The sequence below is a fragment of the Oncorhynchus tshawytscha genome, linkage group LG22 (assembly GCF_018296145.1).
Source record: "Oncorhynchus tshawytscha isolate Ot180627B linkage group LG22, Otsh_v2.0, whole genome shotgun sequence".
NCBI classification, from domain to species: Eukaryota; Metazoa; Chordata; class Actinopteri; order Salmoniformes; family Salmonidae; genus Oncorhynchus; species Oncorhynchus tshawytscha.
Window position 1 is genome coordinate 43723119 of NC_056450.1, and position 14876 is coordinate 43737994.

General features: G+C 41.2%; 2 protein-coding genes across 3 annotated transcripts in view; both read left to right on the forward strand.

The window, feature by feature from the left end:
• Nucleotides 1-7036, forward strand: part of irak1 (interleukin-1 receptor-associated kinase 1) — a 63957-nt gene extending 56921 nt beyond the window's left edge. The window contains exons 9-14 of one of the 2 annotated variants that reach the window (XM_042304323.1): nucleotides 1938-2148; nucleotides 4021-4092; nucleotides 4271-4564; nucleotides 4769-5195; nucleotides 6144-6257; nucleotides 6551-7036. In XM_042304323.1, the coding sequence (XP_042160257.1) occupies nucleotides 1938-2148; nucleotides 4021-4092; nucleotides 4271-4564; nucleotides 4769-5195; nucleotides 6144-6257; nucleotides 6551-6669 (1237 nt within the window). In that variant the 3' untranslated portion in view covers nucleotides 6670-7036. The remainder of the gene's footprint in view (nucleotides 1-1937; nucleotides 2149-4020; nucleotides 4093-4270; nucleotides 4565-4768; nucleotides 5196-6143; nucleotides 6258-6550) is intronic. The other variant, XM_042304324.1, reaches the window with a different exon arrangement.
• A 2476-nt stretch (nucleotides 7037-9512) lies between these two features.
• LOC112238307 (host cell factor 1) overlaps nucleotides 9513-14876 on the forward strand; it is a 51291-nt gene continuing 45927 nt past the window's right edge. Inside the window, exons 1-5 of the mRNA XM_042303593.1 lie at nucleotides 9513-9689; nucleotides 11247-11437; nucleotides 12236-12384; nucleotides 12614-12774; nucleotides 14716-14876. The exon at nucleotides 14716-14876 is cut by the window's right edge and continues 36 nt beyond it. Coding sequence (XP_042159527.1) covers nucleotides 11269-11437; nucleotides 12236-12384; nucleotides 12614-12774; nucleotides 14716-14876 — 640 coding nt within the window. The 5' untranslated portion in view covers nucleotides 9513-9689; nucleotides 11247-11268. The remainder of the gene's footprint in view (nucleotides 9690-11246; nucleotides 11438-12235; nucleotides 12385-12613; nucleotides 12775-14715) is intronic.

Genomic DNA, 14876 nt, shown 5'->3' on the forward strand with positions numbered 1-14876 from the left:
CTGAACCGAACCCGTTCGTCTCCACTCGACTCTTACTGCGCTACAGGCAAGAGGTAGGCTGCTCTGTTATATTCAGGCTGAGTCACCAGGCAAGAGGTAGGCTGCTCTGTTATATTCAGGCTGAGTCAACAGGCAAGAGGTAGGCTGCTCTGTTATATTCAGGCTGAGTCAACAGGCAAGAGGTAGGCTGCTCTGTTATATTCAGGCTGAGTCACCAGGCAAGAGGTAGGCTGCTCTGTTATATTCAGGCTGAGTCACCAGGCAAGAGGTAGGCTGCTCTGTTATATTCAGGCTGAGTCAACAGGCAAGAGGTAGGCTGCTCTGTTATATTCAGGCTGAGTCACCAGGCAAGAGGTAGGCTGCTCTGTTATATTCAGGCTGAGTCAACAGGCAAGAGGTAGGCTGCTCTGTTATATTCAGGCTGAGTCAACAGGCAAGAGGTAGGCTGCTCTGTTATATTCAGGCTGAGTCAACAGGCAAGAGGTAGGCTGCTCTGTTATATTCAGGCTGAGTCAACAGGCAAGAGGTAGGCTGCTCTGTTATATTCAGGCTGAGTCACCAGGCAAGAGGTAGGCTGCTCTGTTATATTCAGGCTGAGTCAACAGGCAAGAGGTAGGCTGCTCTGTTATATTCAGGCTGAGTCACCAGGCAAGAGGTAGGCTGCTCTGTTATATTCAGGCTGAGTCAACAGGCAAGAGGTAGGCTGCTCTGTTATATTCAGGCTGAGTCACCAGGCAAGAGGTAGGCTGCTCTGTTATATTCAGGCTGAGTCAACAGGCAAGAGGTAGGCTGCTCTGTTATATTCAGGCTGAGTCAACAGGCAAGAGGTAGGCTGCTCTGTTATATTCAGGCTGAGTCAACAGGCAAGAGGTAGGCTGCTCTGTTATATTCAGGCTGAGTCAACAGGCAAGAGGTAGGCTGCTCTGTTATATTCAGGCTGAGTCAACAGGCAAGAGGTAGGCTGCTCTGTTATATTCAGGCTGAGTCAACAGGCAAGAGGTAGGCTGCTCTGTTATATTCAGGCTGAGTCACCAGGCAAGAGGTAGGCTGCTCTGTTATATTCAGGCTGAGTCACCAGGCAAGAGGTAGGCTGCTCTGTTATATTCAGGCTGAGTCAACAGGCAAGAGGTAGGCTGCTCTGTTATATTCAGGCTGAGTCAACAGGCAAGAGGTAGGCTGCTCTGTTATATTCAGGCTGAGTCAACAGGCAAGAGGTAGGCTGCTCTGTTATATTCAGGCTGAGTCACCAGGCAAGAGGTTGGCTGCTCTGTTATATTCAGGCTGAGTCACCAGGCAAGAGGTAGGCTGCTCTGTTATATTCAGGCTGAGTCACCAGGCAAGAGGTAGGCTGCTCTGTTATATTCAGGCTGAGTCAACAGGCAAGAGGTAGGCTGCTCTGTTATATTCAGGCTGAGTCAACAGGCAAGAGGTAGGCTGCTCTGTTATATTCAGGCTGAGTCACCAGGCAAGAGGTTGGCTGCTCTGTTATATTCAGGCTGAGTCACCAGGCAAGAGGTAGGCTGCTCTGTTATATTCAGGCTGAGTCACCAGGCAAGAGGTAGGCTGCTCTTGTTATATTCAGGCTGAGTCACCAGGCAAGAGGTAGGCTGCTCTGTTATATTCAGGCTGAGTCACCAGGCAAGAGGTAGGCTGCTCTGTTATATTCAGGCTGAGTCACCAGGCAAGAGGTTGGCTGCTCTGTTGACTGAATCATAGCTTTGTCCCCATCATTTCTTACTACCATATTAAGTCTCCATCTCATCTTTGAAATGAGAAATTAGCCACCAGACGATTAACCAGGTGATGACAGATCCACAGCTGATGCTCTGACCTTTTTTGAAGGAAAACTTGAAATAAGTGAAGTTTGCATTGATCCTAAATGCTGTTTTTCTTTTTGTTGATCAATCGCACTCAGACCATCTGTCTTCTTCTTCCAGCTCTAACATCCTACTAGACGAGCACATGGAGCCTAAGCTGGGGGACTTTGGCCTGGCCCGGTTCTGCTGTAGCCCCAGCAGTAGGTCCGCTGGTAGAACCACCACGGTAGCCTATACCAAGACAGTGAGGGGAACACAGGCGTACTTACCCGACGAATACCTCAAAACAGGCGCGTTGGGAGTAGCCATTGACATCTTCAGCTTTGGAGTGGTAGGAGGAAAGAGCACACTGGACTACTGTACTACACTATTATACAGTAGCCTAGTACAGTAGCACAGTAGTATATAATGGTATACTACTATACTATACTACATTACTCTATTATATTAATGTACTACTGTACTATACTGCTATACTGCTCTACTTTACTAATTTATTTTACATTTATTTTAACTAGGCAAGTCCGTTAAGAACAAATTCTTATTTTCAATGACGGCCTAGGAACAGTGGGTTAACTGCCTGTTCAGGGGCAGAATGACAGATTTTTACCTTGTCAGCTCGGGGATTCAATCTTGCAACCTTTCGGTGTACTACTGTTCTATACTACTCTACTATATTACTGTTCTATACTACACTACTATTTTACTGTACTATACTAATGTACTACTGTACAATACTATATATGTACTATATTACTGTACTGCTCTACTATACTAATGTACTATACTGCTCTACTATACTAATGTACTATACTACTGTGCTATACTACTCTACTATACTAATGTACTACTGTACTGTGCTACTCTACTATACTAATGTACTATACTACTCTACTATATTACTTTACTACTCTACTATACTACTCTATATTACTGTACTATACTTATGTACTACTGTTCTACTCTATTACTGTACTATACTAATGTACTACTCTACTACTCTATTACTGTACTATACTAATGTACTATACTGCTCTATATTACAGTACTATACTGCTCTACTATGTACTACTGTACTGTACTAATGTACTATACTAATTTACTATGCTACTATATTACTGTACTATACTACTCTACTAGTGTACTACTGTACTATAGTACTCTACTATACAAATGTACTACTGTACTATACTACTATACTATATGAACGTACTACTGTGCCATATTACTCTATTACTGTACTATACTAATGTACTACTGTGCTATACTACACTAATGTACTACTGTACTATACTACTATATTACTGTACTATACTGATTTACTACTGTACTATACCACTATACTGTACTGATGTACTGCTATACTACTCTATATTACTGCACTATACTACTATACTGATGTACTACTGTACTACACTGCTCTACTATATTACTGTGCTATACTACATCTTACTTTACTATACTGCTATACTAATATACTGCTGTACTATACTACTCTATATTACTGTACTATACTACTCTATTATACTAATGTGCTACTGTACTATGCTACTCCATTACTGTACTATACTACTTTAATGTACTATACGTTATTACTGTACTATACTACTCTACTATACTAATGTACTACTGTAATATACTACTCTACTCGTCTACTATATTACTGCACTATACTACTCAACTAATGTACTACTGTGCTATACTACTATATTACTGTACTATACTACTCCACTATACTAATATACTACTCTACTCGTCTACTGTATTACTATACTAATATACTACTGTACTATACTACTCCACTATACTAATGCACTACTGTACTATACTAATATTACTGTACTATACTACTCCACTATACTAATATACTACTGTGCTATACTACTCTACTCTACTATATTACTGTACTATACTTCTCTACTACACTGATGTACTACTCTACTATACTAATGTACGACTATACTAATGTACTACTCTACTATATTACTGTACTATACTACTATACTATACTAATGTACTACTCTACTACTCTGCTATATTACTGTACTATACTAATGTACTACTCTACTCTACTATTGTACTGCTGTACTATGCGATGCTCACAGACCTACAGATACACACAACATAGATGCCCACCAAAACGACTGTTTCAATGACCTGGTAGATGTGATGTCACACAATCACCTTGTCTTCTCTTCCTCAGGTGCTGCTGGAGGCTCTGACTGGTCGTAGAGCTTTAGATGTGGACCACAGCCAATCCAAAGCTGTCTACCTGGTGAGGGTGACGCAGTTGATACTCTAATCTCTGTTCCTTGCGAGAGAAATAAAAGACCCCATGAACCACTAGTCACACTGACACGACCGATCAGATGTTCTGTAACCTGTATAATGTTATAATGTCTGGCAGTTAAAAATTTTAAAAACGTAATGTCTTGTATAATTTACCTCTTCAGAAAGACCTGGTGAAGGAGGCTGAAGACGACGGAGGTCATCAGGTCAGAGGGAGGTCAAAGAGGACTTCAGAAAAAGTGACCCAGGAACAGTCTAGTATTCCTCCAGCCGCTACACATATCTGGCAGAAGCACCTGGACCCCAGACTGATGGTGACAGCTCTTTCTAGCTCATCCAGGGTTTGTATGGCAGGTCCGGGCTCCTCTTCTCCAGCCCCACACGGCTCCCTGGATCTGACGACTCTGGCCTGTCGCTGTCTGGAGGCCCGTGGGAAGAAAAGGCCCCCCATGACCGAGGTAATACTTGTCACCATGTGAATTTAAACAAGTGTGGAACGTATTGTGACCAGGCTCAATTAAATTTAAATTCCAGTCAATTCAGAAAGTAAATCCGAATTCCAATTTCCCTCGTTGAAAAGCATTGAAGAGAATTGTAATTTCAGTGTACTTCCTGAGTTGAAATGGACTTGACTCCAACCCTAATTGTGACGTGACTCCTAGGTGTTCCAGGCGCTTCAAGACATCCATACCAGTTTGAAGGCCTCAGACAAAGCCGTATCCTCCTCTTCTTCTGCTTCTCAACAGTCCTTCCCCAAACCTCCTCAATCATCCATAGACTCATGCATAGACTGCCTAACAGACGTTCTGTCAAAAGTGGGTCCACTGGAAGACACGTACCACTGCCCTCCACACCCCTACTCAATCTCGCCTCACCCGTCCTCGGTCCTCCCTCCTTCCTCCTCCTCCTCGTCCTCCTCCTTCCTTGGTCCATGTGAATCAGATGAGAGCCAAGGTTATTCCCAGTACTGTGCTCCTCCTTCTCAGCTCCCCCATAGTGACACCCGATCAGACCCCCAGACCTCCATGCCGTGTGGTTGGTCTTCACCAGCCAGACAGTTACGCTCCAGGTCCCCGTGCTCAGCGTCAGGTAAGAGGAGCCCAGGGGTAGGATGCACAGCTCAACTCCATGAGGGCTGCATTCATTGGGGATTTTAGTTTTACTCCGTCAGTGCCTGTTAAAACACACCTTTTGGGTCATGTTCATCAGCAGGGATGGAAAGAGTTCTCAAATAACCTTCTTCAGTAACAGTCCTGTTATTTCAATGAGTTTACTTCAGTAGCAGTACTGTTATTTCAGTGAGTTTACTTCAGTAGCAGTACTGTTATTTCAGTGATAGTTTACCTCAGTCCTGTTATTTCAGTGATAGTTTACCTCAGTCCTGTTATTTCAGTGATAGTTTGCCTCAGTCCTGTTATTTCAGTGATAGTTTACCTCAGTCCTGTTATTTCAGTGATAGTTTACCTCAGTCCTGTTATTTCAGTGATAGTTTACCTCAGTCCTGTTATTTCAGTGATAGTTTACCTCAGTCCTGTTATTTCAGTGATAGTTTACCTCAGTCCTGTTATTTCAGTGATAGTTTGCCTCAGTCCTGTTATTTCAGTGATAGTTTACCTCAGTCCTGTTATTTCAGTGATAGTTTACCTCAGTCCTGTTATTTCAGTGATAGTTTACTCTAGTAGCAAAACTGTTACATTAATAACATTTTACTCGCTTAGAAAAAATACTCAGTAACAGTAAGGACAGTGTAATTGTATTTGTAATTGGTTATTAGGCACAAAAGGGAAGAAAGTGGAATGAAACAGGGAGAGACTACCTAGACTTGTCCATTCATATATTTTCTTTTGCAAAACGATGTGTCCTTCTGAAGTAACTCATCCCTGGTTTCCCAGGTCTAAACTAGTCACTGATTTTAAATGGGGCAGCAACTAAAAACAACACTGACTGCATCCCTCGTGACCTGGAGTTGTGGACCTCTGCCCTTACCCACCACTGTCTATCTGACCTGTTAGGAAACATAGTCTCTCTCTCTGCCAGGCTTGCCCTGCCATGGACTAGTTGTAAATACGTGCAAAGAGCGTTTCCTTCACAAGATGGCGCTCTATGACGAAGGCAGAATACAGACCGGCGAGCTTTTTTCCTCAGATATTTGTAAGCTGCTCTTTCTTTCCATGATCTGACCTTTCTTTTACATTCAACTCCCTAACTGTGCTTGTCATGGTGCAAATAGCTTATTTGACTACAAGTCAAAGTATGTATTATTGTCAGTATGCTCAACAGCTGTTGTTTTTCTATCTGGTTTATGTGATGACAAAATCACTTTATAAAAATAAATAAAATACAAATATATATTTATATATATTGTTTTAATATAAATATTAATAAATAAAAATATTTGTATTTTTTATAAATAATATGTATATATATATATATTGACCTTTCAGATGCTGAGATGAACCCACAATGCCGAGGACCAGAAGAGAGTGATGAGCTTGATTATCTTTCCAGTGAGGCCAGTGAGAGTCAAGCCAACACGCCCAGACAGACCAACGCTCACAACTAACAACCCAGCCTACCATTACACACTGCAGTACCTAAACAAACGAAGCCATGTGGGTGCGATCTGCGTCTCATACATTGGCCAACAGTCAATATTGGCTGTTATGCAAGTTCAGTTTGGGAAGAGCAAAGCAAATGTTGACTTATAAAAAAAAAAAGCAGGATTGGAGTATGTTCCATTTTTATTTTAAAAAACTGAAGCATTTTGATATCGTGAAATGTAATCAAATCCAACAATTTCTTTCACACATCACTAGTTATGGTTACAATTTGTACAATGTATCTTTTAGATAATTCAGACAACTGTATGATTTGTATTTGTACAATATGAATGTCAACGTTTTCATTAAATAAACTTGAACTGGACTGACCACCTGCTCTGATTCTTCGCACCTTAGTACACATGCACTCACCCATATACTCACACCCATACACACTCACACATATACTCACACCCATATACGCACACCCATACACACTCACCCATATACTCACTCCCATATACTCACACCCATACACACCCATATACTCACACCCATACACACTCACCCATATATGCACACCCATACACACTCACCCATATACTCACACCCATACACACTCACCCATATATGCACACCCATACACACTCACCCATATACTCACACCCATACACACTCACACATATACGCACACCCATACACACTCACCCATACACACACACATATACACTAATGCGACATACACATCACAACTGTTGCTACCAGACTCTTATTCTACTCAGTTTATACACTGCCCTCATCCCGACCTTCCCCCAAAACCTGTAAATATTGGACTAAATTGTGCCTTCCTGTTATACTTCTGCTCAAATGTATTTTTCTATTCTACTGACATTTCCTTTAGGTTTCTATTATTATTATTTTATGTGTTATTGTTGCATTGTCAGGAAGGAACCTGCAAACTAAGCGTCTCATTGGACGATATATACATTGCGTATCCCGTACATACGACTAATAACTTGAAATACACCAGTTACAAATAAAATATTTTTACACAATTAGGCCTATCAATCATGATTTAGAAGTCTGCTGAACATGTATTGTCTACTCACGTAAAGAAAGTAGAATTATTTGGATATTAATGATTTAAGTTTTGGTAGTATGAGAGACACATGGTACACATCATCCAATGAAAGGCTTACATGCAGGTTCCTTCTCGACAATGCAACAACAATGTGAAATATTTAATTATGTCAACAATATTAATTTATATAATTGTCTGGTGTGTTGAGTTTGTTATCAAGAGATGTAATTGTGACATTGTATTTTAATCCAATGTATACAACATGTCCCACAATGTACTTGGGTCATTTCACCAATTCGGTGCCTTTTGAAAAGTGTAACTTGGTCCAATTTTGTATTTTATTTCACCTCTTTTTAACATTATGTCATAAAGAATACATGTTGAACTTCATAAAAACACGTTTTCCCATTTCAAGAGGTTAAATAATAAAAATGACAATAGTAAATAACTATTAAACGAAAACACCACCCGTAAACTATATGTTGGTGTTTGTTTCATTAGTCGATTGTTGACATAGTCCCAAAATGTTTTGCTTGTTAGCACTCAAGGTTTCAAGATAAATCAACCCTGTATGATGCAAAACGCAGCATCATATGATGAAAAACGCATCATATGGGATTAATCTGTGAAGAGCACACTTCACCAATGTCCATTGAAGGTGAGCATTTGTCCACTGAAGTCGGTTACAACACTGAACTGCAGTCAAGTCAAGACCCTGGTGAGGATGACGAGCACGCAGATGTGCTTCCCAGAGACTGCTTCTGACCGTTTGTACAGACCCACAGTTTCATCAGCTGTCCAGGTGGCTGGTTTCAGACGATCCCGCAGGTGAAGGAGCCGGATGTGGAGGTCATGGTTACACATGGTCTGGGGTTGTGAGGCCAGTTGGGCGTACTGCCAAATTCTCTAAAACGACAGAGGTGGCTTATGGTAGAGAAATGAACATAAAATTATCTGGCAACAGCTCTGGTGGACATTCCTGCAGTCAAGTATGCCAATTGCACACCCCCTAAAAACTTGAGACATCTGTGGCATTGTGTTGTGATGAAACTGCACATTTTAGAGTGGCCTTTTATTGTTCCTAGCACAAGGTGCACCTGTGTAATGATCTTGCTGTTCAATCAGCTTCTTGATATGCCACACATGTCAGGTGGATGGATTATCTTGGCAAATGAGTAATGCTCACTAACAGGGATGTAAACACATTTGTGAGAATTAAGCTTTTTGTTCTTATGTACCATTTTGGGATATTTTATTTCAGCTCATGAAACCAACAGTTTACATTTTTGTTCAGTGTAGATGTTCCTTTAGATTTTTGTTTTTAAAGGAATAGTTTCATCATATTAAAATTACAGTTCAGTTCACGTAACAGGATTGACCTTAAAATGAGAGACAGATGTAAATGAATCACTAATTACATTAAATAATGATCTTCAGAAATTACTTCTGAAATCAAAGCAACAAAATAACTAGGACTCTACAATGATGGTGAAACTTGGAGAAATGTTTTGATGCCACTTCGCTATGATAAACTACGTTCATATAGATGATTTCGCTATAGTCTTGGACCGATATTTAGTCAACATTCATAATCTGCTTTCTACTACACTGAACAAAAATACATTGAGTTCTATCAGTGAAGTTGTTTTTTGAACCATTTTACATGCAGCCTGGCCTAGGCCAATCGATGCCATGTAGTGTCCTGCAAAACCTTTGCCCTGTTATTGGAGTGGTGAGACAGCCTTTACTGGTTTCAGCAAGCCACTTTGCTCGCCATCTCCACTATGGGCTTCTGGATACTGGTGTTTGTTTGATGCAGATGAGAAAATGGCGGCTTCCTGGGCGGCATGAGAAGTAGCCAAAGACAGTACTAGCTTCTCATTTTAACTGATATAATTATCTGGGTGCAATTTCTTAAATTGAGTCCCGCTCTCGAGACTTTTGATTAGTTACAATTAACGTGTAAGTATAATGTGGTATTGATAATTTCAACTTTTCTTTTTTTTTTCTCGTTGCTTTTTGTTGTGACGGTATCTCCGCCATTTTTCTTGAGGGAAGTTGGCTAACTTGCTAGCAAGGCTAATAAGGAAAAGTAATTTATAACTGTTAATGCTTCAATGAAAGATACGTTAATAAAAGAAGTTCAACTTAAAATTTCCCCCCAAATTATTCTACCATGTTAGGTTTGTACTAAGGTTGCTCGTCATTCATAACTAGCTGTACTTGGTCAAGAAGGATATTAACTTTCGCTTCTAAGCCGGAAGCTAACGTTAACGAGAGATATAGCTAAGAAGCTAAATAGCTATATGCTAAATGCTATCTGGGTTGTTCTGTTGAAATGCTATGTATAATATGTCAGTAATGTTATTTTGAATCTTGATTTGCAGTATTAGCTAGCTAGCGGACTATCAAAGATGCTTCACTAGTGTTAGCCAGCTAGCTGTTAGCTAAACCAGCGCCCTTTTGACAGCTAACTAGCTAGCTTTTGTCAGGTACCATCACAGTACAACAAAACAACACAAATGAACATTGCCTGTCTGGAACTTTAGCAACAATTACTAGAGATGACAATTGGAGTGGTACTGTTTGAAACAGGTTACAATTAAATCAACATATCTGCATCTAAATAAAATGTCCTGAATAACATTAAATATGCATTTCTGGATATGATAAAAGCATGAAAAAATAAACAGCTGGTGTGGCTACCTTCCCGGGACAATAATATCCAAATGTACATTTGGATTGTAAATTATATACGTGGAAGGAAGCTAACTCGTAAATATATATAATTATAATAAAAAAAATAATTCAGTGATAACTAGCAAACTGGGTTCAGCGCCTAATTTGTGTCGGCCATTTTGGGTGGTTAGTTTGCGCCAAGATGGCGGCACCCATTGAATCGCCCCGTTTTGCTTATGTGGAACTATTCACTGCAAAACACAACAAACAAAATGTATTGTGTGAATTTTGAAGAGATGCACAAAGTTGACTGCGAGTAACACCATTTTATTTTACTTTTTTTTTTTATATATATATAAATGGCTGTGCATTCATGGTGTTACGGATTTATGTTGTTTTGACCTGCCGGCTTTTTTTTCTACGAATTTTCTGCAAAGCGTCGAGCAGAGGTAAAATGGCGGCTCCCATAGATTTTTTATTTAGCTTCTTCTTTGCTAAATAAGCTTGCTACTGTTAGCTAGTAAGATAGAATCACAGCCGCCTGGACCTATTCTCAATACAACTATATACAATTGGACTTGAACTGGGATCAAAACAAACACATCTTGATTTTATATATATATATATATATATTTTTTTTTTTTGTGTGCAGTATTTTAGCAGGACGCGGTTATTAATCCTGTTAGCTTAGCGTTAGCCATACTAGCTGGCTATTCCTGACAGGAGCTAACTAGCGAGCTAGTTCATTTAGCATTGTTATACTTTTAACTATTTATCTCAATTTTCAACTAATATTGAAAAGCTTTTCAATTTGGATTTTTATTTTTTTTCCACTCAAAGAGGAACTTCATCTCCCGGCACAATGGCATCTGGCTCAGTCCTGCAGCCACGGTGGAAGCGGGTTTTGGGTTGGTCCGGTCCTGTCCCCCGGCCCCGACATGGGCACCGTGCGGTTGCAATCAAAGAATTGATGGTCGTTTTCGGGGGGGGAAATGAAGGAATTGTGGATGAGTTGCACGTTTATAACACAGGTAAGGTTTAACGTCCAGTGGTTCATGCATACATTTAGTACATATGGTTAAATCCTATCGTTAACATTTTTTAGCAATTGGATTCTAACTAGCGCTTCCGCTAAATTGTGCTAGTCAGTTATTATATAGAAATAGAATGTATGGTTGGCTAGCAAACTACCGATACATATTATTTTAACCAAGTACTTAATCCGCTTATGCATTGTCGTTGAACATAGTGAATTAGCAATGCACCTCTGTGTTTGCTACATGGTTCAAATGTGACTTCTGTATTGCTCATCATTTTGCAAGGTAAGCAAGCGCCAGTGTTGACGTGCCGTGAAATGTAATGGGATCAGTAGTTAGTTGTGTGGGTAATGGTTCGCCTTGGGTGCTGATTGGAGAGAAAATCCAGAGAGAAATGGCGGGTTAATAGAAAACAGCAACGTCATAATATCAACAAAGATCAATCATTATTAAACACTAATCCACGATGCATTCTATGTTGTGCTCTTTTTTTAAGCGTACCTGAGCACTGTCAAAATGGCATGTCAAATAGTTGGCAGCTAAACAAAAATGCCCCCCAAAAAACAACTGCCATTTACATGCAAAAGCACTGTATTTCTATGGTCTATCAGTGGTGCAGCATCAATAATGACTTTCCATATTGGCATATTTGTTAGACTATATTATTAATTGAAATCACTGGAATCCTCAGACTGTGGCTTTTGACATTTTGTAGTTAAGCAGGTTATTACTACAGTAACATTTGTTAAATAGCAGGGGTTGTCATTAATCTAAGAGTTAATTGTGTTTCAGCGACCAACCAGTGGTTCATTCCTGCTGTCCGTGGTGATATCCCGCCTGGCTGTGCTGCGTATGGTTTTGTGTGCGATGGCACCAGGCTGCTGGTGTTCGGAGGGATGGTGGAATATGGCAAATACAGCAACGATCTGTATGAACTGCAGGTACACGCTCAGCCCACAGAATACACCGATAGTTATTTCGTGAGACATTGGGGTGTAAAACACAACAGTTTGCACAAACAAAATCTGTATATTGTAGTCTGTCAATTTAAACCAATTTCTCTGTTTTGCATCAGATGTTAGCCTAGGCTAGTTGGAGATCGTAGGGCCACACACAAGCTTGTTAGTGAGTTATCATCTGCATGATGTTATTTTCTCCGGCTGTCCACAGGCTAGCCGCTGGGAGTGGAAGCGTCTGAAGGCCAAATCTCCTAAGAACGGCCCTCCTCCCTGTCCCCGTCTGGGCCACAGCTTCTCCCTGGTAGGGAACAAATGCTACCTTTTCGGAGGACTGGCTAACGACAGCGAGGACCCCAAGAACAACATCCCCAGGTACACTACATCAATATATACTGAACAAAAATAAAATTAATTACAGTTCATATAAGGAAATCAGTCAATTGAAATGTTTATTAGGCACTAGTCTATGGATTTCACATGAGGGGATTTCTTAAGTAGCCCAGGGGGATTTCTTTAGTAGCACAGGGGGGATTTCTTTAGTCATGTCGTAGCACGGGGGGATTTCTTTAGTCATGTCGTAGCACAGGGGGATTTCTTTAGTCATGTCGTAGCACAGGGGGATTTCTTTAGTCATGTCGTAGCACAGGGGGATTTCTTAAGTAGCACAGGGGGGATTTCTTACGTCGTGTCGTAGCACAGGGGGATTTCTTTACGTCGTGTCGTAGCACGGGGGATTTCTTACGTCGTGTCGTAGCACGGGGGATTCTTACGTCGTGTCAGCACGGGGGGGATTTCTTACGTCGTGTCGTAGCACGGGGGGGATTTCTTACGTCGTGTCGTAGCACGGGGGGGATTTCTTACGTCGTGTCGTAGCACGGGGGGATTTCTTACGTCGTGTCGTAGCACAGGGGGATTTCTTACGTCGTGTCGTAGCACAGGGGGATTTCTTACGTCGTGTCGTAGCACAGGGGGATTTCTTACGTCGTGTCGTAGCACAGGGGGATTTCTTACGTCGTGTCGTAGCACGGGGGGATTTCTTACGTCGTGTCGTAGCACAGGGGGATTTCTTTAGTAGCACAGGGGGATTTCTTACGTCGTGTCGTAGCACGGGGGATTTCTTACGTCGTAGCAGCAGGGGGGATTTCTTACATCGTGTAGTAGCACGGGGGATTTCTTTAGTAGCACAGGGGGATTTTCTTAAGTAGCACAGGGGGGGATTTCTTTAGTCAGCTTTCTTCTTTTGTTTTCTAATGCTCCTCTGTTCCTCAAGAAGGTGGAAGGCCGTTGATATCACGACTTCCCATCAAACCAACTCCTTGAATGCCCTTCTTGAAGTTTGCAGTTGTGTGTATTTAAAAAAACAACACTGTTTTGGATCAAAACATATTTTTGTACCCTTTAGTGTGTGTTATACGTTTCAACAGGAAACAGTTAAACTCACTGGAGAACGTTGTTCACGTTTCAGCAGGAAACAGTTAACTCACTGGAGAACGTTGTTCACGTTTCAACAGGAAACAGTTAAACTCACTGGAGAACGTTGTTCACGTTTCAACAGGAAACAGTTAAACTCACTGGAGAACGTTGTTCACGTTTCAACAGGAAACAGTTAAACTCACTGGAGAACGTTGTTCACGTTTCAACAGGAAACAGTTAAACTCACTGGAAACAGTTTCAGCAGGAAACAAACTCACTGGAGAACGTTGTTCACGTTTCAGCAGGAAACAGTTAACTCACTGGAGAACGTTGTTCACGTTTCAACAGGAAACAGTTAAACTCACTGGAGAACGTTGTTCACGTTTCAACAGGAAACAGTTAAACTCACTGGAGAACGTTGTTCACGTTTCAACAGGAAACAGTTAAACTCACTGGAGAACGTTGTTCACGTTTCAACAGGAAACAGTTAAACTCACTGGAGAACGTTGTTCACGTTTCAACAGGAAACAGTTAAACTCACTGGAGAACGTTGTTCACGTTTCAGTTAGTGGATTGGTTGATACTTTAACCCCTGTCCAATAGATTAGTGACTCAGTGTACACAGTGATCCCTGTTGGGATTGAACCCTTAACCTTGCCGAACACTATAGATATAACCAGATGAAGGGAGGCTGTAATCATCATGAGACAGAGGAACATCGTTGCCCACAGCTAACTCTGGGGAGGGGAGGGGGGGGGTCTACCATCCAGTGTGGTGTTTGGATGGTGTTAATGTAGGCCTTGTCGAAACATAGCAACATTTAACACAATCTAGTATTTTTCTTACAGCGTAATGATGGAACAGAATAAAATGTAACTGTGTTTCCTTTCCTCCACTCAGATACCTGAATGATCTGTATACGTTGGAGCTGCGTGCTGGCTCTAGTGTGGTGGGCTGGGACATCCCCATCACCTACGGGGTGTTGCCCCCGCCCAGAGAGAGCCACACCGCCGTCGTCTACACAGAGAAGTCCCGTCTGGTCATCTATGGAGGCATGAGTG